The sequence below is a fragment of the Carcharhinus amblyrhynchos genome, chromosome 8 (assembly GCF_965287045.1).
Source record: "Carcharhinus amblyrhynchos chromosome 8, sCarAmb.v2.hapA, whole genome shotgun sequence".
In the NCBI taxonomy this organism is placed as follows: domain Eukaryota; kingdom Metazoa; phylum Chordata; class Chondrichthyes; order Carcharhiniformes; family Carcharhinidae; genus Carcharhinus; species Carcharhinus amblyrhynchos.
Window position 1 is genome coordinate 10420212 of NC_137331.1, and position 25872 is coordinate 10446083.

Consider the following 25872-nt stretch of genomic DNA (forward strand, 5'->3'; position numbering starts at 1 on the left):
CCCTCGTGGTAAGGTTGTGCAGCGTCCAACATACCACCATGAATCTTTGACTGTTCTGTGCATTATCATGGAGTTGTTCCATGTCTACACCAGTTGTGAAGATTGATTTTTTAAAAAAAAAATGGGAATATGGAGTTATTGTGTGTGTGTGTGTGTGTGTGTGTGTGTGTGTGTGTGTGTGTGTGTGTGTGTACGTACGATTTAATTAAGCTGGGGGGAAGGTTAAAGAGCTTGTCTCAGAGAGTTGAGAAATAAAAGGGTAAAGGTGCGAGAGTCACCTTTGTAAAAAGGGTAGGTGAAATAGATTGTACAAGTTTTAGAATTTGCATGAGACAATGCATGTTGGTTGTCTGTGTGTGTGCTGACAATCAGATTTGGTCTGGTGTGATTCGTAGCTGATAGGCACATCAGGTTCCACTTTGGTCGCCATAGGTGCTATTCAGGGACCACACAACAGGCACTATTGAGTCTACTTTGTATGGTTAGTTTTGTTTTGAAGAATGACCATTTACCCTAGACAGATTTATTTGTGAACAATGTTCCGCCCTTGGAGTATGTTCCTGACATTTGTTCTGTAGAAACTATGCTGATTTGAGGATTTAATGTTTGCATTTGGACTTCCACGTATTAGGAGTGAGGTGCTTGAGAGAGATTCCGTTTGGACCTGTTGCAGGGCTGTCAGCTTGACATCCCTTTCCTGACTTTAAATTATTTTGCCTTTATACTGGAAGCCATATTAGAAATTTGAATAACTTGGTAAAGGAAGAACCAATAACTTGGAAAACCAATGGTGAGTGCTATTGGAGGAAATATTAGATGTCCAAACTGAATTCCTCAATGATGGTCATGTTTAAAGAGGGTGGAAGTCTCTTGAAAGGACAGATTATGTTATTCTCTTGAACGTTGAGTGAAACTAGTTCGCATTTAGCCATATTACTAGGTACCTTTAAATAGATATAGTGCTTTACAGGGTTACAGCCCAAATTAGGCTGGGCAGCATTGTACGAACAACAAGACTGGTAAAATCATTTATCAGTGCTGTAGATTGTTCATAAAATGCTATCTTGAGACTTTATACTATTTTTCGCCTGATTTGAGCATACCAAAGTTTGAGCTCATACTACTGGTTATGATATTTTCTTTGTAAGTGTAGAAGTTGAAATGGAACTCTATATAGCAAAGATGAATTTTATTTTTCTTGATAAGCAACAGTATTTCATACTTTATGTGACTTTGGAAACTCCATCAGAAGAGCCATTAAGCCAAGTAATCAGCTCTTTTGGATAAAATGTGATTTGATTCATGGGACAAAGCAGGCCAAAGCGAATAACAATGCAGAAGAAAAGAAGGGACCTCCTGAACCTTTCACTGACACCGGCAAGCCAAGAAAGGGAAATGTGTATACTTGAAAAACCTGAACAAATGCTCCAATTTAAAACCTGATGCATGTTGAGGGGAGAAAACCAAATATTTATTTAAAGATTTTAAAGGAACAGAACTTATAACAGATCTTTTGTTCAAGTAGTGGCATGTTCTAGTTTTGGAGCAAGTGCTTTATCTGAATGGTGAGCACTGCACATTTTGGTCCAGTATTACTTCTGTAATTAGCCACAAAATAATGCAAGTGAAAGCAGGTAAATTGTGCAAAATTTAATTTACAAATCCATGACAGCCCTCATCCTTGTCTCCATAAATGTATGTGGAATAAGATTGTATTGCTGGTCTGTGAATCAGACAGATGGATAAGAATTTAAATACTATCGTTGCCTCAAATCTTTATCTTGTGTACTGGGCAACTTACCTTCCATAAGCTTTAATGGGGAAGGAGAGAAAAAAACAGCATGCATGGGCACACAGACACGAACATGTATTTACATAGGTCAACTCCTTCCCAATAGGAGTGTGGGTATGTCCACACCATAAGGATTGTAGAATTTTCAAGTGGCACAGCACTACCATTTTGAGGGCAGTCAGGGAAGGAAATAAATTTTGGGCCTTGCCAATGACCCTCGTGTCTCACGAGCAAATAAAAATAACCCAAGGATGCTGTTGAGTTTCTTCATGGGTTAAGCCATTTAATAAGCAATTCCTTTCATACCATGTTGATGGGAAATCTTTTTCAGTTAGTGGAGCTTTCATTCCCTCCTCTTAATCCAAACAATAGGTGTATTCCAGTTTTCTCCTGTATTAGAGAAGGGTTTTACACCACTTATTCGTTTTATGTTTGTCACTCAGTGACTGATCACACTTATTCCAGTTTCAGCCGTCAGAAAAGTTTAGGTACAAGAATTTTCTTAATTACTTCATTGAAGGATATGTTTCTGTGAAAACGAGATCAGAATTTGAAAAAACAAGTCACTATTAATTTATAAAGTTCTGCTTTGTGCTAGAAGTGCAATAACTTTCTTGAACTTGAAGATAAGAAAATTTATTAATGATTTTAATTCAACAGTCTTTATAACGAGATCTCTAGTGAAATCACTGCGTCATTCCTACTTTTCCTTTACTAAATGTTCCTTATCCAGGCCTGACTGTCAACTGCAGCTTAATGTATTGTGTTTTTATTGTTTTTACAGAATATTTTCCTTCTTGGATGTTGTCACACTGTGTCGGTGTGCTCAGGTTTCCAAGGTACAGTATTGTACTTTTAATTGCTGCTCTTTAACAATCATCTGAGCAAAAATATATGAACAAGTAGTTGGGTGATTTTTGTCATTTCTATACCATGCATTAAACATTGTTTGCAGTAATTTCTTGCAGTTGCAATGATTAAAACAGTCACTTTGTTGAGGAACTAATTGTTGCTTAATTCATTCGATTACTATAATTTTCTTAACATTATGGAGATGGAAGGGAGAAGACAGTTGAGCAATTTGTATGACGTCTCTGTTGCTTAAAGAAGAAACCACAAAGAAAAGGTATAGCACTGGAACAGGCCCTTTGGCCCTCCAAGCCTTGTGCCGATCATGATGCCAGAACTTGGAAAAAAAAATCTTCTGCCCTTGGTCAATATCCGTCTATTCCCTCTGTATTCATATATACCGAACCAGATGCCTCTTAAACGTTGCTAACGTGTCTGCTTCTACCACCATCAAACCTGGGCCCCCTTGTAATTGACACTTCTGGCCTTGAAAAAGTCTCTGACTATCCACCCTCTCTACGTCTCATAATTTTGAAGACCTCTATCAGGTCTTCCCTCAGCCTCTGTCTTTCTAGTGAAAATAATCCTAGTTATTCAACCCCTCCTCATAGCCAACACCCTCAAGACCAGGCAACATCCTGGTAAACCTTCTTTGCATTTTCACCGAAGCTTCCATGTTCTTCTGGTAGTATGGCAACCAGAAGTGCATGCAATTCTCTAAATGCAGCCTAACCAAAGTTTTGTATAATAGCAACGTGATTTGCCAAATCTACTCAGTGTCCCAGCTGATGAAAGCAGACATGCCATATGCCTTGTTAATTATCGTGGCTACTTGTGTTGCCACTTTTGGAGAACTGTGGACCTACATTCCCAGCTCCCTCTATATGTTAATGTTTCTAAGCTTCTGCCATTTACAGTATAATTCATACCTAAGTTTGATTCTCCAAAATGCATCACTTTGCACTTGTCTGGATTAAACTCCTGCCAATTCTGTGCCCAAGTCTCCAATCTGTCTGTCCTGTTGTATCCTCTGACAAATGCCCATACTGTCAGCAACTCTGTCAATCTTCATGTCATCCACAGACTTGCTAATCAGACCACACACGTTACCAAAGAGGTCCAAGCACAAATCCCTGCGGTGCACCTCTAACTACAGATCTCCATTCTGAAAAATACCCTGAAGAAAACCAAGCCAGTTCTGTATCCATCTAACAAGCCCATCCAAATCCCCATATGATAGTTTTTGTACCAGTCTGCCATGTGGGATCAAACACCATTTGTAATGTTCATATAAAATACATCCACAGCTCAATTGAGTTGACAAGACAAAACCTTTCCCGTACAAAGCCATGCTGCCTATCAGTAACTAGTCCATTTTCATCCTGCCCTCAATATCTTTTCCAAAAGCTTCCCCACCACTGATATCAGGCCCACCGGCTGAGAATCATGGAATCCCTCCAGTGCAGAAGAAGGCCATTCGGCCCATTGAGTCTGCACCGACCACAATCCCACCCAGGCCCTATTCCCGTAACCCCACATATTTACCCTGCTAATTCCCCTGACACTAGGGTCAATTTAGAATGGCCATTCAACCTAACCCACACACCTTTGGACTGTGGAAGAAAACCGGAGCGCTCGGAGGAAACACATGCAGATATAGGGAGAATGTGGAAATTCCCCACAGTGACCTGAGGCCGGAATTGAACCGGTGCCGTGTGGCAACAGTGCTAAAACCTGCCACTGTGCTGCCCATAATTTGCTAGATTATCTCTGCTTCCTTTCTCAAACAAGGGAAAAACATTAGCTATTCCCCAGTCATCTGAGACCTCGCCTGTGGCTGAAGAGGGTGTGAAGATGTTTAAGGTCCCACCAATTCTCCCCTTGCCTCCTGCAGTAACCTAAGATAGATCCCATCTAGCCCCAGGGACTTGTTTACCTTAATGCAATTTACGATACTCAACACTTTCTCCTTTGATGTTTTGATGTTCTTGAAGATGTGTCATGTCCTTCTCCTTGGTGAATACTGATACAAAGTACTCATTAAGAATTTCATCCACTTCCTGTGGTGCCACAATAGCTTCTCTCCATTGTCCTTGAGTTGGCGTACTCTTTCTTTTGCTACCCTCTTGCTCCTAATATATTCAAAAAAGCCTCAGGATTCTCCTTGATTTTGTTTGCGAAAGACATTTCATGGCCTCTTTTAGTCCCCTTAATTCCACGTTTTAAGTTTTTTTTCTACTCTAACTGTACTCCTCAGAGCTTTGCCAGTTTTTAGATGCCCAGACCTATCATATGCTTCCTTTCTGCTTTTGACTAAACTTTTAAAATTTCCTTTGTCACCCATGGTTCCTGAATCCTGCCATTTCCATCCTCCTTTTTTGTGGGGCCATGCCTGCCCTGCACTTCAGTCAACTGGCCTTTAAAAACCCTCCCACATGCCAAACATGGATTTACTCTCAAATAGCCACTTGCAATCCACATTCCCCATTCGTGTCTAATTTGGATGTAATTGGCCCAATTCAACACTCTCACCCAAGGGCCATTCTTGTCCTTATCCATGCCTATCTGAAATCTTCTGAAATTATGGTTGCTAAGTCCAAAAGGCTCCCCTGCTGAAACATCGATCGCCTGGCCTGCCCCATTCACCAATACCAAGTCTAGTATAGCCCCCTTCCTGGTTGGATTGTCAGCATTGTGTATCAGAAAGCCCACCTGGACACGTACGAAATTACCTTCCATCCAAGCCCCTGGTTATAAGGGATTCTCTGTTAATATGGCAGAAGTTAAAGTCATCCATCACAACTACCCTGCTGTTTTTGCACCTTTTCAGTATCTCTCCTCTGTTTCCAGTGGGCTGTTGCAAGGTCTAGAGTACATGCCAGACATTGTGATTTCACCCTTCTTATTCCTAAGCTCCACCCATAATGCCTCACTGCAAGGTCCCTCCAATGTGTCCTCCCTCAACATAGCTTGTTCTGATTCCTAATCAGGACTGCAATTCCACCCCTCCCCTCCATGTGTTTTGTTTAGATCATGAGACATAAGAGCAGAATTAGGCCACTTGGCCCAGCTAGCCTGCTCTGCCATTCAATCATAGCTGATTTTTTTTTTACTCATCCCCATTCCCCTGCTTTTTCCCATAACCCTGAACCCTTATTAATCAAGAACCTATCTATCTGTCTTAAAGACACTTGATGACCTGACTTCCACAGCCTTCTGCAGCAAAGAGTTCCACAGATTCACCACTGTGTGGCTGAAGAAATTCCTCCTCATCTCTGTTTTAAAGGATCGTTTGAAGTTGTGCCCTCTGGTTCCAGTTTTTCCTACTAGTGGAAACATCCTCTCCACATCCACTCTATCCAGGCCTCATAGCATCCTGTAAGTTTCAATAAGATCCCCCCACTCATCCTTTCAAACTCCAATGAGTACAGACCCAGAGTCTTCAATCGTTCCTCATATGACAAACTGTTCATTCCAGGGATCATTCTTGTAAACCTCCTCTGGATCCTTTCCTAGGCCAGCACATCCTTCCTTAGATATGAGGTCCAAAACAAAACTCCAAATGTGGTCTGACCAGAGCTTTATACAGCCTCAGAAGTACATCTCTGCTCTTCTAGCCCTCTCAACATGAATGCTAACAGTGTATTTGCCCTCCTAAATGCCGACTGAACCAACACATTAACTTTGAGAGAATCTTTAACAACGATTCCCAAGCCCCTTTGTGTTTCTGAATAAGCATTTTTCCATTTAGAAAATAGCCTATGCCTCTATTCCTCCTCCTAACGTGCATAACCTCACACTTTTCCACATTGTATACCATCTGCCACTTTTTTGACCACTTTCTTAACCCGCTGTCCAAGTCCTTCTGGAGACCCCCTCCTTCCTCAGTATTACCTATCCCTCTACATATCTTTGTATCTTCTGCAAACTTACCAACTGTGCCTTCAATTCCTTCCTCCAAATCATTAAATGTATATGAAAAGTTGTGGTCCCAGCGCTGACTTGTGAGTCACACCACTAGTCACCAGCTGCCATCCTGAGAAAGACACCTTTATCCCCTCACTGCCTTCTGCCAGTTAACCAACCCTCTATCCATGCCAGGATCTTACCCATAACACCATGGGCACTTAACTTATTTAACAGTCTCCTATGTGGCACCTTATCAGAGGCCTTCATGAAATCTAAATAAATCATGTCCACTGGCTCTTTATCTAACTTCCTTGTTACCTCCTCAAAGAACTCTAACAGATTTGTTAGACATGACCTCCGCTTAACAAAACCACGCTGACTAGTGCTACTTTATCATGCACTTCCACATACTCAACAATATCATCTTTAATAATGGACTCTCAAATCTTGCCAGTGACTGAAGTCAGGCTAACTGGCCTTTAATTTTGCGCCTGCTGCCTCCCTTAAACAGTGGTGTTGCATTAGCTACTTTCCTGTCCTCTGGCATTCTCCCTGCCTTCAGTGATTTCTGAAAGATCACCACCAATGCCTCTATAATTTCCTCAGCTATCTCTTTTAGGACCCTGGAGTATAGTCCATCTGGCCCAGTTGTTTTATCCACCTTCAGACCTTATAGTTTCCCCAGAAGCTTCTCTTTATTGATGGCCACTACACTCACGTGCCACCTGACTCTTTTGGAGCTCGGGTATCCCATTGGTCTCTTCCATCATGAAGACTGATGCAAAGTAACTATTCAGTTCCTTTGCCATTGCTTTGTTTCCTATTATTACTTCTCCAGCCTCATTTTCAGTAGTCCAATGGCTATTTTTGTCTCTCCCTTCCCTTTTTATATTTTGAAAAAAATATCTTTTTTTATATTACTAGCTAGCTTACACTTATATTTCATCTTCCCCTCTTATTGCTTTTTTAGTTGTCCTTTGCTGTCTTTTAAAGGCTTCCCAATCCTCTGGCTTCCCACTAATCCTTGCTACTTTGTATGCTTTTTCTTTTGCTTTTATGCTGTCCTTGACTTCTCTCATCAGCCATGGATGCCTCTTCCTCCCCTTTTGCGTGTTTCTTCCTCCTTAGAATAATTTCTGTTATGCCTCCCGAGTAACTCTCCAAAATTCCTGCCATTGCTGTTCCACTACCTTCCCTGCCATGCTCCCTTTCTAATCAGTTTTGGCCAGCAACTCCCTCATGCCTTTGTAGTTTCCTTTTATTTAATTGTAATACTGTTGCATCAGACTCGAGCTTCTCCCTCTCAAACTGCAGGGTAAATTCTGTCATATTGTGGTCGCTGCTCCCGAAGGGTTCCTTCACCTTAAGTTCCCTAATCAAGTCTGCCTCATTGCACATCACCAAATCCAGAATTGCCTGTTCCCTAGTAGTCTCTGTCACAAGCTGCTCCAAAAAAATCATCTCTTAGACATTCCATAAATTTCTCTACTTAGGATCCACTACCCACCTGATTTTCCCAGTCCACCTGCACATTAAAGTCCCCGATTGATTATTGCAATATTGCCTTTTCTAACCCCGATTTATTTTTTGCCCCACATTCTGTCTACTGCTGGGGAGCCTGTACATAACTCCCATCAGGGTCTTTTTACCTTTGCAATTCCTCAACTCTACCCATAGAGATTCTATGCCTTCTGACTCTTTATCACTTCTTGCTATTGATTTAACTTCATTCCTTACTAACAATGCAACCCTGCCTCATTTTCCCATCTGCCTGTCCTTCTGGTAGGACACACATCCTTGGATATTTAGATCCCAGCTCTGATCCTCTTGCAGCCACGTCCCTGTGGTGACCACAACATCATAGCAGCCAATTTCAATATGTGTAACAAGTTCATTTACTTCCATATACTGTGTGCGTTTAAGTACAACACCCTCAGTCCTGCATTGACCACCTTCCTTCTCATACTCGTCACCTTTTTTTTTGCTCTGTCTGAGGTTAGATTCCTACCACCTTTATATACTCTGTTCTGTTATGTGGTCTGGAAACTTTCCTGAGCCCTCAGCTCCATTAACCTGCACTTCTACCCTCTCCTTTAACTTTGATTTGCTAATTCTCCATACAACTGAACCCTCTCCCCCCATTATTTAGTTTAAAGCCCTACCTACAGCCCTGGTTATAGATTTGCCAGGATTCTGGTCCCAACACGATTCAGAGGAAGGCTGTCCCATCAGAATAGGTCCCCTCTTCCCCAATACTGTTGCCAATGTCCCCCGTGAATTCAAACCCATCCCTCCCACACCAATCTTTGAGCCATTCGTTTATCTCCTTAATTTTAATGACCCTGTGCCAATTAGCTTGTGGCTCAGGTAGTGTTCCAGAGATTATAACGTTTTTGGTTCTGCTTTCTAATTTAGCTCTAAGCTGTTCATACTTTCTTAGGTAGAACAGGAACAAATGTGCTGCTATGTCATTGGTACCTACGACAACCGGATCTTTATCCTCCTACTCCAAGTTCCTCTGCGGCCCAGATGAGATATCCTGAACCCGAGCACCAGGCAAGCAACACAACCTTCTGGATTCTCGATCCAGATCAGAGAACAATGTCAATGACCCTAACTATACTATCCCCAATTACGACTACATTTCTTTTTCTCCTCCCACTTGAAGGCTCCCTGTACCACAGTGCCATGGTCAGTTTGTTTATCCTCCCTGCAGTACCTATTCTCGTCCACACGGAGCAAGAATCTCGAACCTGTTGGACAAGTTTCCTCTTCTGTCCCATGTAATACAGCAATATCCCAGAATGTTGAGGCCAGTTCTGTCCCTCTTTTAACCATGTCTCTGTAATTGCAATTACGTAATTCCATGCTCTCAGTTCATCTCTTTTGCCTGTTATACTACTTGTGTTGAAGCAAATGCACTGCAGATCTACAGGCCCTCTGGCTTCCCTCTGCCTGCTCTTACTCTGCGCTATGTTTATCTCAGTCTCACTTTCTTTCCAAGACTCTACACCTACTGGCCTAATGTTCCCATCTCTCTCTCTCTCTCTCTCTCTCTCTCTCTCTCTCTCTCTCTCTCTCTCTCTTTTGTCCCACTTTCTCCAGAAAACATCCCTGTAATCCATTTATCTACATCCCTCCCTCCTACACCAGCTCCTTAGCCACATGTTCAACTGTACTATTTCCCTATTCCTAGCCTCACTGGCACGGGGAGTAATCCTGACATTACTACCCTTGAGGTCCTGCTTTTTAGCTCCCGACTGAACTTCCTGAATTGTCTATGCAGAAACTCTTCCCCTTCCTGCCTTGGTCAGTAGTATCAATGTGGGCAACCTGTCTGTTTACTCTCCTGTTTCAGGATGTCCTGTACTGGTTTCGAGACATCCAGAACCCTGGCACCAGGGAGACAACACACCATTCTAGAGTCTTGTTTGCAGCCACAGAAACGACAGTCTGGGGACATAGACTATTGAGCCTCCTACAATTATCACTCACTTGGATTTAGCTTGACCCTGCTTTACAGCAGAACTGGTTATGGTGCCACAGGACTGGCTATTGCTGGCATCTTGCCCTGAGAGGCTGTCCCCTGCAACAGTATCCAAAATGGTATACATGTTTGAGAGGGGAATAGCCACAGAAGATGCCTGCCTTACCTGCCTGCCTCTCTTGGTGGTCATCCATCAACCTATCTAGACCTGTGGTATGACTACCTCCCTGAAATGAGTGTCGATCATACACTCTGCCCCCTATATGCTCTGCAGTGTGTCCAGCTGCTGCTCCAATCGAACCATGCCGTTTACAAGGAATGCAGTTGGTCGCACTTCCCTCAGACATAGTTATCAGGGACACTAGAAAGCTCCCTGATTTCCCACATCTACAGGAGGAGCACACCACTGCTTTAACTGCCATCTCTGCCCTTGTACACTTAAAATGTAAGGTTAAGAATCTTGCCTTGCTTTTACTTTGCATGTTCTCTTCAGTGCTTTTTTTTTTGGTTAGAGGAGGAGAGAGGGAGGGAAACACTAATGTAATGCCTTGAACTTAACCGCTACTTGACACCAGTTTTTTGACTACCTGCAGTACAGTCGAGATGATTGAGTCGACTTCTCCCAGAATTCTCTTTTGCTGCTTTTACTGGATGATCTTCCTCTTGTCTCCACCTTGTTCCTTCCCTTCTCTTTCTGTCCTCAAGTGTGCTGCAGTTTTCCACTCAAGTTCAACATGAGCTTGACTGGGAACTTTGCAGCCTTGGATTTTGACAATGACTTCAACAATTTTGGATTGTAACATCTGGTCCTTTTTTTGTGTTTTTGCTGGTTCAGCATTTTTCTTTGTTTCTTCATTCCTTTCCTTTGTGTTCAGATAGCTGCCATCTTACTATTGATGCCTTGTGGGAACACATTTTGTTTCTTGTCCCATTCTCATTCCCTTTTGGATTTGTAGCATGAAATATTGCCATTTTAACCTGTCTTGTTCTATACATATCACAGATCTTCTTCTATGCCATATTCCTTATTCTCTCCATCCCTTGTTCAAAGTTTATTTTATTTTCTGACTTTTCTTGGTTCTAATGAAAGGTTCATAATCCTAAAACACGAACTGTGTTTCTCCAGAGATATTTCCAGATCCGCTGAGTATTTCTGGAATGTTCTGTTTTTATTTTGTATTGCAGTAAATAACAAGCATGGCTAAATAATGCTTGCATTTAAGTGACTGATGCATATCCAATTGATTGGTACTGAGTTGTTCAGATTTTAATCAGAGAGAACCAACCGGCAGGAAATATGCAGTTTACGCCTTGCTTTATTTCAAAACACTCACCTTGAAACACATGTCATAAAGCCAATCAAATTCTCAATTTCTTCAAACTTCCATATTGCTTCTTTATAGCTGGAAATAAAGTTACAGACACAAGCACTCTGTGTAATCCCTAAAACAGTGATTAAAAATATAAAAAAAATCCATGTAGGATGATATTAGAAATACTAGCAAGGGGTTTCTGCTGTATAGGTTATCTTCTGGTGCTTGAGACTTAAGTTGAAAATTTCAGTTGAGCTTAGCTGTTGGAACTTGGACCTGTTGTGAACAAATTTTGTATGCTTGAGTAACAGTGATATGTTGTAGCCTCGTTATTTCACCAGGCTGTTGTGGAGCACTGTAACCCATTTTAAATCACCACAACTGAGTAAGTAAAAACTGGGAGTTCCAACTTTTATGAAGCATTCATCTCTTTAGTATGTAGAATTCCTCCATAAGAGTTGTGGTCTTTGTTGTCCTCCAGTGGAACTCAGCTAATTGGCTTTTTTAAGTTTTATTTATTAGTATCACAGGTAGGTTTATGTTAACATGCAATGAAGTTACTATGAAAATCCCCTAATTGCCGCTCTCTGGTTCTTGTTTGGAACACTGAGGGAGAATTTAGCACGATCAGTGCCCCTAACCAGCATATCATTCGGACTGTGGGGGGAAACTGGAGCACCCAGAAGAAACTCACGCGGACCAAGAGAGAACGTGCAAACTTCACATAAGCAGTGACCCAAGCCGGGAATCGAACCTGGGTCCCTGTCGCTGTGAGGCAGAAGTACTAAACACTGTGCCACCGAGCGTATTATGACCCAGTCATAACATTTATAAAAAAAAACTGATGAAAAAGAAAGTTAAAATTAAAAAGTTCCTTAGAAAATGTAGCATGGAGTTTAAATCACCAACAAAAAGCTAATAAAATTTGGGTTTTTTTCCATCTTGGTGAGTAAGATGATATATATTTGAGATGCCTTGATGCTGACCTTGGCCATTGCAGTGAGAGTCATTTAACCTGTTGCTTGATTAGCAAAACATAGACCATGGCAATAATTGGAAACGTATCATAGAAAAAACCTCCTTAAGCAGTTCTACACCAACAAGTTTCATGAACTTGGCTTGTATTGATAGAAGAAAGCTTTCCACTATCATTGTACTGTACTTGAAAATACTTAAGGATGAAATTTTGAGGTAGGAAAAAGCAAGAATCCAAGTACTTGCATTTTAAGAGAATACTTCAAGTTCACTGAGAGAATAAGCAAGAATAAAATAATTGAGCTTCATAGCAGGAAGAATTATTTGCATTTTGATCATATTTTGTGTGGTGCTTGACCATTAGAAATCAGGTACTGATGAGATCTCTTTATTTTGATATTGGTGCAACACTGGCAAGGATGTTTTAATTGCTGTTATTTTGCAGGCATGGAATATCTTGGCATTGGATGGCAGCAACTGGCAGAGGATTGACTTATTTAATTTTCAGACAGACATAGAGGTAAGGAGCAAAATATTCATCCCTGCATTATTGATGCCATAATATTCATTCAAACTATAGGATTGGTAATTAAAATGAAGAAGTGCATAATTTGTCACGTAAATGTATTTTCATAAACTCACCTGAGCACAGGCTTCACATTTTAGGGGTCTTCTAACCTAAATTTATCATGGCCTCCATGTTGTGGCCTCTTGTTGTTCTACCAACCATACACTAATCCAGAACACTGTCTTGGACCTGAATCTATGTGCTTAGTTTGAGACCAGTTTCCACATTCAAATGGATTTTTTACATTTCAATTAAATTGTAGCAGAGGGGAAAAGTGCTGTCCTTGCTGGAGCTATCTTGGTCAGATGGTTGATCCATCTGAATTGCACATGAGGACTTTGCTTTGAGTCACATTGTTTAGATTGCATTTCCTCTTGTAATTGGGGGTAATTTTATTATATATCATGCATATATGAAATGTTGTCATTTGTTTAATGAATTTACATCTTTATATTTTTTGAACTTTCTTTTACTGGAAAATCTATAGCTTTATAAAGTATTACTTAATTTTGGAGACATTCTAGTTTCTGACTGACAACAGTAACTTGATTTGCTTTGTTTTCAAGCTTTCAGTTGCCAAACTGCATATGCTTACTGCTGGCTGTCCTTTGAATAAGATTACAGTATCTCCCATTTATACTGACATAAGATTTTAACTGATTATCAGTGATCAATAGCCACATTCCTTGCTTTTGTTGTCCCACAATGCTGTATGACATAAAGAAGTGTGAATTCTACTTTTCACTCATCCTGAGGGCCTGTCGTGATCTGTGACTGTAATTAGTTTGAGCTTTCGGATAACAGCGTCCCTCATAACAGTCCTACAATCCATTTTTTAAAAGAAGGAAAACTACAGGTCCACGTTAGAAAAATGATGTATAGATGAACATCTCTCCTGAGAGTATGGAAGTAATATCAAAGAACTGTGTCATTTGTTAGTTGCACACTTGCATGCTTTGGGCTATTGAAATGAATGCTGAAAATTATTATTCACCTCAAACCTGTTCAGCTTTGGCAGTATTGTGAGACAGTGACTTAGTGGATTTAGTTGCACGGTTTTTGTAAGCATAGATTTTGTTGAAACAATTGTGCTGTCATGATCCACCTGTGAACAATTTCATACTGATAAAAATTTCATTTTGAAGCAAGATTTGTAGGAGAAAAAAGTGTAAGAATAAAAAGTGCAATGTGTGTTTTTGGGCTCTCTATTATATCATGGATAATAAAACGTTAGAGCTCAGAAGTGCAAAGACATACACCAGTTAAAAACAGATTAAGAGGGGAGATTAGGACAAACTAAATAAAAGGTGCTGGACCTTGCATTATTTTGTTATTGAGCTCAGTTGAGTGATTTTGCTTGAAACTGAATTAGTTAAAATAAGCATAATAAAGAAAGAAGTTATGAGATTTCTGACAGGTGAAGATTAAAGCAAGTAACTCCTCTTCAATCTGGGCATAATGAGTCTGTATCAGTGAGGGCCCTTGATGCAAAGGCTATTCGTCTATCATTCTGGATACAGACTGTTGCAAGTCCACGCTGGGAAACATCTGCTGATATGGGTACGGATGCTCCAACATCAAAATATTGCAGCACTGTTGGGGCTGAGTGCTGTTGAAAACATCTTTGTGGTGTTCCGAACAACACCATTCAATACCTTGGTGGAGGAGCTGGCAGGATCAAGGAATGAACTTGGAGAGATAATTTGTCACTCCAAAGAAGCTCAGTAAAGCATCATTGTTCACACTTGGATGTGTGAAATATAACTGCCATCTTGTCTAGATATATAGTTTCATACCATTGGCTGTGATCCGCACAGGGAACCTGGTTGACCTTTAATTTGCATTTAGCAGTATTAAGCTTCAGCTGCATGAGTCTGATCCTGTCAAGGCCGAGGTGAAGACGTGCATCATATTCTTGCACAGTTTGACCCCAGACCGGGATGCCATCAACGATAATTTCACAGGGTTAGCTCGCAAACAGTTGCTCCATGACCATTGTAAGAACTACTGCACTGTAGGGATTCTGTGAATTCGCTACCAATGGAGATCCTGTAGAACATACAAAGAAAACTATATCTACCTATTGGAGACATGATTGTTGGAAGTTTCAAGGATGCCTCATCGAGTACAATTTGTCAGAACTTAGATTTTGCTCTTAGGATGCTGAAATCCTTGGCATTGGGCATGTCTGCTATTACCTGTTCCCCCACTGTCTTCATAGGGTGATGACGTCTGAGCAGTGCATTGTTTAAGTGAACTGGGTCAGTGCATATCCTGACTGCACCTTTTTATTTTACTGTGGCTACCGTTGCTGAAATCCATTCTGTGGCCTCACTTACGGGAATAATGGCACCAAGGATTGCCATCCAAAGCGTCTGTTGTAGGAAAAATGTTAGAATCCGTGATCAAGGAGAAAATAGCGAGGCATCTTGAGGAGAATTGTTTGGTAGAGCAGACGCAGCACGGTTTCGTTAAGGGGAAGTCGTGTCTGACGAATTTATTGGCGTTCTATGAGGGTGTGTCTAGGGCGGTGGATAGAGGAGAGCCGGTGGATGTGGTCTGTCTTGATTTTCAGAAGGCGGGTTGTCAAATAGGAGGCAGAGAGTGGGGGTTAATGGGTGCTATTCGGATTGGCGGTTGGTGACTAGTGGAGTGCCCCAGGGGTCGGTGCTGGGCCCTCAGCTATTTACCATTTATATAGATGATCTGGAGGAGGGAACCGAGTGTATGGTGTCGAAATTTGCTGATGACGCCAAGATTGGGGGAACGGCAAATTGCGCGGAGAGTGTGGAGAGTCTGCAGAAGGATCTAGATAGGCTGGGCGAATGGGCCAGGAACTGGCAAATGGAATTAATGTTGGCAAGTGCGAGGTGGTCCACTTTGGTAGGAATAATGGTAGGAAGGACTATTACTTACGGGGCGAAAAACTGCCGCATGCGATGGTGCAGAGGGACCTCGGGGTCCTTGTGCATGAGTCGCAAAAACCCAGCCTGCAGGTGCAGCAGGTGGTCAGGAAGGCAAATGGGATGCTGGCCTTCATAGCGAGGGGGATTGAATATAAAAGTAGGGAGGTCTTGCTGCAGCTGTACAGGGCACTGGTGAGGCTGCAGCTGGAGTACTGTGTGCAGTTTTGGTCACCGCACTTACGCAAGGATATTTTGGCCTTGGAGGGAGTGCAGAGGAGGTTTACTAGGCTGATTCCGGAGTTGAGGGGGTTGAGCTATGAGGAGAGGCTGAATAAACTAGGCTTGTACTCGTTAGAGTTTAGAAGAATGAGGGGAGATCTCATTGAGACGTATAAGACATTGAATGGGATGGATAGGATAGAGGTGGAGAGGCTCTTCGCGCTCAGAAAGGACAGTAGGACTAGAGGGCACAGCCTCAGGATAAAGGGGGGGGGGGGGGGCGGTTTAGAATGGAGTTGAGGAGGAACTTCTTCACTCAAAAGGTGGTGAATCTCTGGAATTCTCTGCCCGTTGAAGTGGTGGAGGCTGCCTCGCTCAATATTTTTAAGACGCGGGTTGATAGGTTTTTGATAAGAGAGGGGATTAAGGGTTATGGGGAGGGGACGGGAATGTGGAACTGAGCCACGACAGATCAGCCATTATCTTATTGAATGGCAGGGCAGGCTCGATGGGCTAGTTGGCCTACTCCTGCTCCTATTTCTTATGTTCTTATGTTCTTAGCAGCTCATTGACTACTTTCTGCTTCATATTTATTGGTATCATCTCAGAGCACAAACTGTTGGTGATACCACGTTACTTAATCTCGTATGGTATGGTATTGTCATCTAATGTCTTGTGATATATTGCTACTATGTGGTAGCGTACCGATGTTGCAGTTGAAGAGGTCTTTGTACTCGTTTCTGGGGCCTGGTGTTGCAGAGCACGTACCTTTGAACCAAGTTCACTGAGCCCCAATGTGATGCTGTCCTGAAGAACTAACAAGGGCTTTAACGTTCTGTTGATTATTGAACTTGAAATTGTCCTGTGTGCAGTGGAGAGTGGTCACATCTTCTGTGCTGGTGGTTTGGCAGCATAGGCCACAAGATCCACCTGGGCATTAGGGTCTGGTGCTACATATGGGTCTAGTTACTGTAGCATTTGACTGGGCAACGCATGACACTATATTCCAGCATCTATCTGTTCGTTCAGTTTTGTGTTGTTGCACGGTATGGTCAGGGCTGTGAAGATCTCGTGCTTTGCTGTGACACTCACAGCGAAGTGTTGCAGAAGGCCTAGTGGTTTGGCTGCTCTGGATGAGTTCCAGTTCGTTTACTTTGCTGATACTCCTAGTCGAGGAGGACTGACCAGCTGCGATGTGGCTCTTGTCAAAAAAAATCTGCTGTGATTTTGTGTAGTATTTGCAAAATGATTCCACTTTCCACATTTTCTTTTTGCAGTGTTTACCAGGTGCTAATCTTAGGGCCCTCTCTCCGCTCCTCCATTTGAAATACAAAGAACTTGAATTTTGTGATGGCCTCAGGACCCATTAGATTTAGTAAGGTATAAGTTTGTCTCTTTTTTTTAAAGAAAAGTCATCCAGGAATCCAATGCCACTATATGTACATAGTACTCCTTTCCAAACTTGGTCCAGTTGTCCACAATCCTTTCATCGAATACGAGTGGGTCGATGTGGCAAAGTCTTTGACATACTTGCAACTCCTGACACCACATAGAAGTGCTGGGTTCTCAAAAGATTCGTAACCAAGGACTTGTAGCAGACGATACTTTATTCACTAGGTGAGCAATTGTGCCATGCTTGTATCTGCCCATGCTCCAGCGAGAATTTCCATGCTTCTACCTCGACTTCCCGAGTAACCACCCAACCACTTATCTATAGGAAGAAAGGAAAAGTTGGGTGTGTTGACTCCATGAAAGATGAGATGAGATCAGTACAGTGGTGAAAAATGTTGTTGGCTGAGAGTATCAAAGTGTAGAATCAATTTGTGTGAACGTGCAAAATAGTAAAGAAGTCAGTAGTGGGGAGTGGTTTATAGGCCCTAGACAATAGCAGACCCATAGGACTGAAGGGACATGTAAGAAAAGTACTACAATAATCTTGGGAGATTTTAATCTTCTTATAGATCGGACAAATTAAATTGGCAAAAGTTGCTTGGACGATAAACTCAGTGTATGTTCAAGACAGTGCATTATGAAACCAACGAGGGAACAGACTATTTTAGATGTAGTAATGTGTATTAAGACAGGATTATTTAATGACCTCATTGTCACGGATCCACTAGCTAAGAGTGATTATAAGATAGCAGAATTTCATATTCATTATGTGAGTGAGAAATTTGGGTCTGAAAATGCTGTATTAAACTTTAAGATAATTACAAGGGTGTGAGTTGGTTAAATAGGCTAAAGATAAAACATGAGAGAAGCAATGGCAGACATTTAAGGAGATAGTTCATAACTCTCAATGAAGATGTATTTCATTGAGAAGGAAACATTCTGTGAGGAGAATCCACCATTTATGGCCAACTGAGGAATTGAGGCTGGTATCAAATTGAATGAAAAGATATGGAATGCTATGAAAATTATTGGTAACCCAGAAGATTTTAGGAAGCAACAGATGATGACTGCAAGAATAGTAGAGGGAAAAATCAGCTAATGAATGAAGTGTATCAAAATCTCTAAAAACACATAGTAGAATATTATAGAAATATATTAAAAGGAAGAGTGGCTAAAATGAGCTTTGGCTCTTTAGAGCATGGTTCCCAACCTTTGATATGTCACAACACATCTCTATGCTGTATAAAAAAGAATCGAGGCACAACTTGGTCAGGAAGGCGAATGGGATGCTGGCCTTCATAGCGAGGGGGATTGAATATAAAAGTAGGGAGGTCTTGCTGCAGCTGTATAGGGCATTGGTGAGGCCGCAGCTGGAGTACTGTGTGCAGTTTTGGGCGCCGCACCTGCGCAAGGATATTTTGGCCCTGGAGGGAGTGCAGAGGAGGTTTACTAGGCTGATACCGGAGTTGAGGGGGTTGAGCTATGAGGAGAGGCTGAATAAACTAGGCTTGTACTCGTTAGAGTTTAGAAGAATGAGGGGAGATCTCATTGAGACGTATAAGATGATGAATGGGATGGATAGGATAGAGGTGGAAAGACTCTTCCCGCTCAAAAAAGACAGTAGGACTAGGGGGCACAGCCTCAAGATAAAGGGGGGGCGGTTCAGAACGGAGTTGAGGAGGAACTTCTTCACTCAAAGGGTGGTGAATCTCTGGAATTCTCTGCCCGTTGAAGTGGTGGAGGCTGCCTCGCTAAATATTTTTAAGAAGCGGGTTGATGGGTTTTTGATAAGAGAGGGGATTAAGGGTTATGGGGAGAGGGCGGGAAAGTGGAACTGAGCCACGACAGATCAGCCATGATCTTATTGAATGGCGGGGCAGGCTCGAAGGGCCAGATGGCCTACTCCTGCTCCTATTTCTTATGTTCTTATGTTCTTATGTAACTTCTATTTTCCCTGAGGTGCCTGCTAGCAAAATACTTTTTTGGGCAACTTTCATCCCAGTTCGCCATCGGACAGAATGGCAACATAGATAGAAAATCCAGAGAGAATCGGGAAATGGGGTTTCCATGATTACTGTCTGTGTGGATGCCAAAACTCTGATTTCCACCATAATAATGCTGAGCAATGATAGCTTCAGTTCTAACTATCACAAAACCTGGGCCATTGACTTAGAAAAATGTAAACAATATGATATAAATATGAACTGTATAAAGACAATCTTGATTTCCTTAAAAACAGTTCACAATTTATCCCGTTTGTACAAGATTTAATATTTTGAAAGGCTCAACAACATCTCTCCACGGATGCTGCCTGATTAACTATGCTTTTCCAGCATTGTTTTTTCTTCCCAGCATCTAAATGCAGTATTGTGATTTTGTATTAATATTTTGAGTACTATTACCTCAGGGAAAAAGTTGAAGTATATGAGAAAAGCAGTATCGTTAAAGAGCAGAAAGCTGAAATGTCTCACAGCGTCAGTGACCTGGGTTCGATTGCCAGCTTAAGTCACTTTGTGTGGAGTCTGTGTTTTCTGTGACTGTGTGGGTTTCCACCGGGTGCTCTGGTTTCCTCCCCACAGTCCGAAAGATGCATTGGTTAGGTACGTTGGCCATGTGAAATTCTCCCTCAGTATATCCGAACAGGTGCCAGGGTGTGGTAACTAGGGGATTTTCACAGTAACTCCATTGTGGTGTTAATGTAAGCCTACTTGTGACTAAATTTAAAAGATTCTCGGCAGAATCTCATATCTAGGTGTTTGCTAAACATAACTATAGATACAAGTTATTTGCATGTTTTCAATATTGTGATTTTTTTTTTTTGAACAGCATATGCCTTTTTTAAGCCTCCTTCCAGGGTTCTGGCGGGGTTTTTGTACCCTTTTTTGAGTTTTTGTTTTTTTGTGCGGGCGCAAGGGCCGTCGTCTTCAGCTCCAAATCCCATCGGTCAGGTCCACCTGCATGACCAATGTGAAAAATCTAAACCACACGTGCGACTCTTTGCTGGTCAGTGCATGTACACGAGGCCTGAGGTTCATTAGTTCTTGGAGATGCTGACCACAGAGCTGAAGGTTTTTAGTTTAATTGTATGAATTTTTAATCATTTTGAGTTTTTTTTTCACAACACATTTGGGGGGTTTTCACAGTGGCACGTTGGTTGGGAACCACTGCCTTAGAGGATGAGGCCATTGAATTAATAATAGGAAAATAAGGAAATGACAAAGATTTTGAACAGGTATCTTGCATCTGTCTTCATAGTGGAAGATGTTAAAAGAATCTCGAATAGTGAAAATCAAACAGGAGGGAGGAAATCAAAACAATCATGATCACTAATAAAAAAAATTAGAAAAACTAATGAGACTAAAGGCTGACCAGTCCTTTGGACTTGATGGCCAGAATCTTAGGGTTTGATTCCAGAGCGGGCTGGAAACCTTTGGGAGGAAGTGATGATGAGAGGTGGTTGGAAAAGTTTGAAGGTTAGAACTAATTAAAAATTCTGCATTCAGGGTGGTTGCACCTCTGAGCTCGGTTGGGAGCAGTAGTTGTGGGATAGTGACTATTAAAATAACATTTGGAAAAGGCTTTTTTTGTTTCAGGGAACATGTGAAACTGAGTGTAGATTTATTGCCCATTCCTGAAAGTTATATTGAAAATGCTGCCTTCAGTGCTGCATATGGTAATCCTGTCTGTGATGCTAAGAAGTGATGATCTGGTTGGCCATTAAGTCCAATTGCCTTTTATTTGTTAAAATTAAAAATCTATCTCCTTCAAGAATAAAACTGCATGAAATTAACCAGATTGAAATATTGTTCCAGAAATATTAACTTTCCCAAGGAAACATGCTATTGAACAGACTTTTTCTCCCCTTTTTGTTTAGGTATACGCCACCAGTATTTTGCCTTGTAACCTTTTGTATTTAATTTGTAGCCTTCAAGTAGTCTTGTTTTTCTTCTTCTGTGATTATAAATGTGACTGTATTGAATACATCATTTGTTTAAGGGCCTACTTGTTTTCACATGGTTGAGATTAGTGAAGGCTTTCTTGACACTTTGGAAACAGTTCTTGCTAGTTTTCTAGATTGACATCACATGTTATGTTCAGTTATTGATTCTAGTACTTACTAAAGCCCTGTTTCATGTCATCTGACCCATCTACTGGAGCATTAATACTTTAAAATGAGTATGGCAATGATTGCATGTGATTTTAAATACTGGCCCGAACTTTGCAGCCGTTTGCGCCCGTGGGATTTTATCCTGCATATGGCGCATTTCCATCACAGGTTTCGTGGCAGTGAATGGAATATTCAACAGGAAACCCTGTTAACAATAGCAGAATCAGAAGATCCCACTGGCAGCTAATGGAGGACCCCCTCCCGCTGCTTTAGAATGCACAGTGGATTAGGTGGGTAAATCCCACCCACTGTCACTGATACTGGGTAATAATGTTTGCATCAGTCATTTGTGACGTTGGCAGTGGTTGGTGTGGCCTTTCACTTCTTAGAGCTGATTTACAATGTTGCAGGAAAGCACACATTTGTGCAAAATAACAGGATAGAAGTGCAGACTCATGACTTCAAAACATGTGGAGTCGGATAAGAAGCAGAATGGATAGCCAGTTGGCTACAAACCAGAAATAAGAGGGATTAAATTATTTATTCCAAACTGGCTTACATTCTGAGTGTGACATTTGAGGAGTCATGTTCAACCTTTTTATAACTTTGGCTGAACCACACCTGGTGTTCTCCACATTAGAAAAAGGAAAGGTGCAAAAATTTGAAAGTTTTTCATTTTCATTCATGGAATGTGGGCAGGTATTGTCCACCCCTAATTGTCTTGAGAAGGTGACGAGCAGCTTACTTGAACCAGTGCAGTCCATGTATTTTAGATACATCCACAGTGCTGGTAGGGAGGGAATTTCAGGATTTTGACTGAGCAACAGTGAAGAAGCAGCGTGGTGTGTGGCTCGGAGGAGAACCTTCAGCTTGTGGTGTGCCCAAAGTCTGCTGCCCTTGGAGTCTCAGATGAGTTTTTATGACAGTCGACAATGGATTCATGAGACTAGCCTTTTAATTCCACGTTTTTACTTTATTAATAGAATTTAAATTCCCCAGCTGCCATGGTAGAATTTGAATCCTGGGCCTCTGGATTACTGGCCCAGCAACATTGACCTGATAGAGGTGTATAAGATCGAACTAAAGAACAATACAGCACAGGAACAGGCCCTTTGGCCCTCCAAGCCTGTGCCGCTCATGAGCCCAACTAGACCATTCATTTGTGTCCCTCTATTCCCAGTCTGTTCATGTGGCTATCTAGATAAGTCTTAAAAGATCCCAGCGTGTCCACCTTAACCACTTTGCTTGGCAGTGCATTCCAGGCCCCACCACCCTCTGTAAAATACATTCCCCTGACATCTGTATTGAACCTTGCCCCCCCTCACCTTGAACTTGTGACCCCTTGTGTACATCACCTCCAACCTGGGGAAAAGCTTCCCACTGTGCACATTATCTATGCCCTTCATAATTTTATACACCTCCTATTAGGTCGCCCCTCATCCTCCTCCTTTCCAGGGAGAACAACCCCAGTTTACCAATCTCTCCTCATAGCTAAGACCCTCCATACCAGGCAACATCCTGGTAAACCTTTTCTGTACTCTCTCAAGTCTCCACGTCCTTCTGGTAGTGTGGCAACCAGAATTGGACGCAGTACTCCAAGTGTGGCCGAACGAATGTTCAAAATAGCTGCAACATCATATAACAACTTTTATACTCTATGCCCAGTCCAGTAAAGACGAGCATGCCATATGTCTTCTTTACCACCCTCTCCACCTGTGCTGCCACCTTTAAGGAGCTGTGGACTTGCACACCCAGGTCCCTCTGGATGAAGTTGAGAGGTATTGATTGAGTAGATTCTGAGGCTTTTTCCCAGGACTGAAATGTTGCTGGACTTGAGAAACTGAGTTACAGAGAAAGATTGAATAGGTTAGGACTTTATTCCAAGGAGCATAGAAGAATGAGGGGAGATTTGATAGAAGTGTATAAAATTATGATGGGTATAGACGGAGTGAATGCAAGCAGGCTTTTTCCACTGAGGCTAGGGAAATAAAAGCTAGACGACATGGGTTAAGGGTGAAGGGGGAAAAGTTTAAAGGGAATATTTTGGGGGGGGCGGGGGGGGCTTCACACAGAGTGGTGGGAATGTGGAATGAGCTGTCAGATGAAGTGGTAAATGCGGGCTCACTTTTAACATTTTAAGAAAAGCTTGGACAGTACATGGATGACAGGGGTGTGGAGGATATGGTCCAGGTGCAGGTCAGTGGGGCTAGACAGAAAAATGGGTTCTGCACAGCCAAGAAGGGCCAAAAAGCCTGTTTCTGTGCTGTAATTTTCTATGGTTCTAAAAAGCATTTAGACAATTACATGGGTAAGATGGGTATAGAGGGATATGGGCCAAATGAGGGCAATTGGGATTATCTTCGGGGCTTTAAAAAAAAGGGTGGCATGGACAAGTTGAGCCAAAGGGCTTATTTTTATGCTGTAAACATCTGACTTTAAGCTAAGTCTTAAATGTGGCTAACTTAATTGCCTCAATTACCTCACTTGGCAATGCATTCTAGATCCCCACTGTCCTGTGTTTTAAAAAAAACTCTCCCCGCACATCTCCACTGAACTTCCCCCCGCCCCCGCCCCCCCCCCCCCCCCCCCATCTTGAACTTGTGCCCCCTTGTAATTGTCATTTCTGCCCTGGGAAAAAAACTTCCAACTGTTCACCCTATCTATGCTGCTCATAATTTTATAAACTTCTATCATGTCACCCCTCAGCCTCCGTCTTTCCAGGGAGAATAATCCCAGTTTATTTCATCTCTCCTCATAGCTAATACCTTTCATACCAGGCAACATCCTGCGAAACCTTTTTCTGTACTCTCTCCAAAGTGGATAGTGTGGTGATCAGTATTGTACATGTGGCCTAACCAGTGTTTTATATAACTAACATAATTTGACAACTTTTATACTCGCTGCCCTGTCCGATGAAGGCAATCATGCCTATATGCTTTCTTCACCAACTTTTCCACCTGTACTGCCACTTTTAAGGATCTATGGACCTGTACTTCAGATTTGTGTGTCTATGCTCCTGATGGTTTCACACAACACCTGCAGCGCAGAAGGAGGCCATTCGGCCCATCACGCTTGCACTAACAACAATCTTGCCCAGGCCCCCTCTCTGTAACCCTGTCTATTTATCCTATTAACCTCCTGACACTAAGGGTCAATTTAACATGGTCAATTCACCTAACCCACACATTTTGAGAGCTTCTATGGAGCTGGTAGTTTTAGGGTTGGGTTAACATCAAAATTTCAAGGCAACGTTATCCACTGGGAGTAAGGAACATTGCTGGTGAGCAGAAGCTCAAACTCATGTCTATGTATGAAAATGCATGTAGTAACCATTTAAACCACAATGATTGAAAAGACTATACTGGTCAAATCTTTCATAGTAAACTATTAAATATTTATATTTCACTGATCCAGATTGGAGAACTATGACCAAACTGCATAGAGCATTCTCAAGTGAAAATAGCTTCTATGCTATACATTCCACTAATTTGGGTTTTGCAAAAATAAATAGATACACAGGGAGGTATGTAAAAAGTAAGGTCGCTGTAGGCCCAGATAACCAGAGGCTGCTGTCTCCTTTTGGGACGGGGAGGTGGGGGGGGGGGGGGGGGTGCTGACTGGTGGGGATTTAACCCGAGGATCTCCATAGCTCAGATAAAGGGCAAGGTTGAGAGGATGACCTCAGCTGGTGCAGGAATTCGACCTGCACTATTGGCGTCGCTCCGAATCATGCCCATTGAGCTAATTGATAGATAAAGGAGATGGAAAGTCTGTGGGAATATTCGTTATTCAAGTACTCAATTTTCCAGAAGTAATGGAGGCCAAGGTGGGAAAGCAATACATGTCATGAGACTCCTTCCTTCAGTTGGTCCGCAATGAGTTAACTAATCTCCATCAGGACAGGGAATGTGGTGATGCTGAAAGTAGTCAGGATGTTACAGTTAATACCCTGTATCCTGCACTGAGAATCAAATTTGCATGGGTTCATAAATCCTGATCAATGGCCAATGACATTACTATAAGTGCACTTATTTGAGCATCAGGTCAAGACATTGAGACAGTCACTGTAAAACTCACATGAACAATGTCTATTTGGTTAGGGGAAGCAAGTAATGGAAGAGCAGCTGTTGCCTATGGAATCCCATCAGCAGCAGGAAGATGGAATGAGGGGATAAAATAGTAGAGGTGGAGATTGTGGCAAGAGAAAGTATTTTTCCATGCCACAGGAAAGGAACTTTAAAAGATCTTAACAAACGTATCCACGCCGTTCTTCTCAGAGGCAAACTGCACGTTAAAGGCTCAAGTACCATGCTAAGCATTTATACCTCTTGTGTATATTGGGAGAATCAACACC

General features: G+C 42.0%; 1 protein-coding gene across 6 annotated transcripts in view; it reads left to right on the forward strand.

Annotated features, from left to right (window-relative positions):
- Window positions 1-25872, forward strand: part of LOC145346439 (F-box/LRR-repeat protein 2) — a 199102-nt gene that overhangs the window by 51044 nt on the left and 122186 nt on the right. For all 6 annotated transcript variants that reach the window (XR_013887694.1, XR_013887695.1, XM_080193639.1 and 3 more), the window contains 2 exons: window positions 2577-2631; window positions 12771-12845. Coding sequence is in view for 4 of the 6 variants with exons in the window: in XM_080193639.1 (XP_080049765.1) it covers window positions 2577-2631; window positions 12771-12845 (130 nt within the window). In the remaining 2 variants the exon portion in view is untranslated. The remainder of the gene's footprint in view (window positions 1-2576; window positions 2632-12770; window positions 12846-25872) is intronic.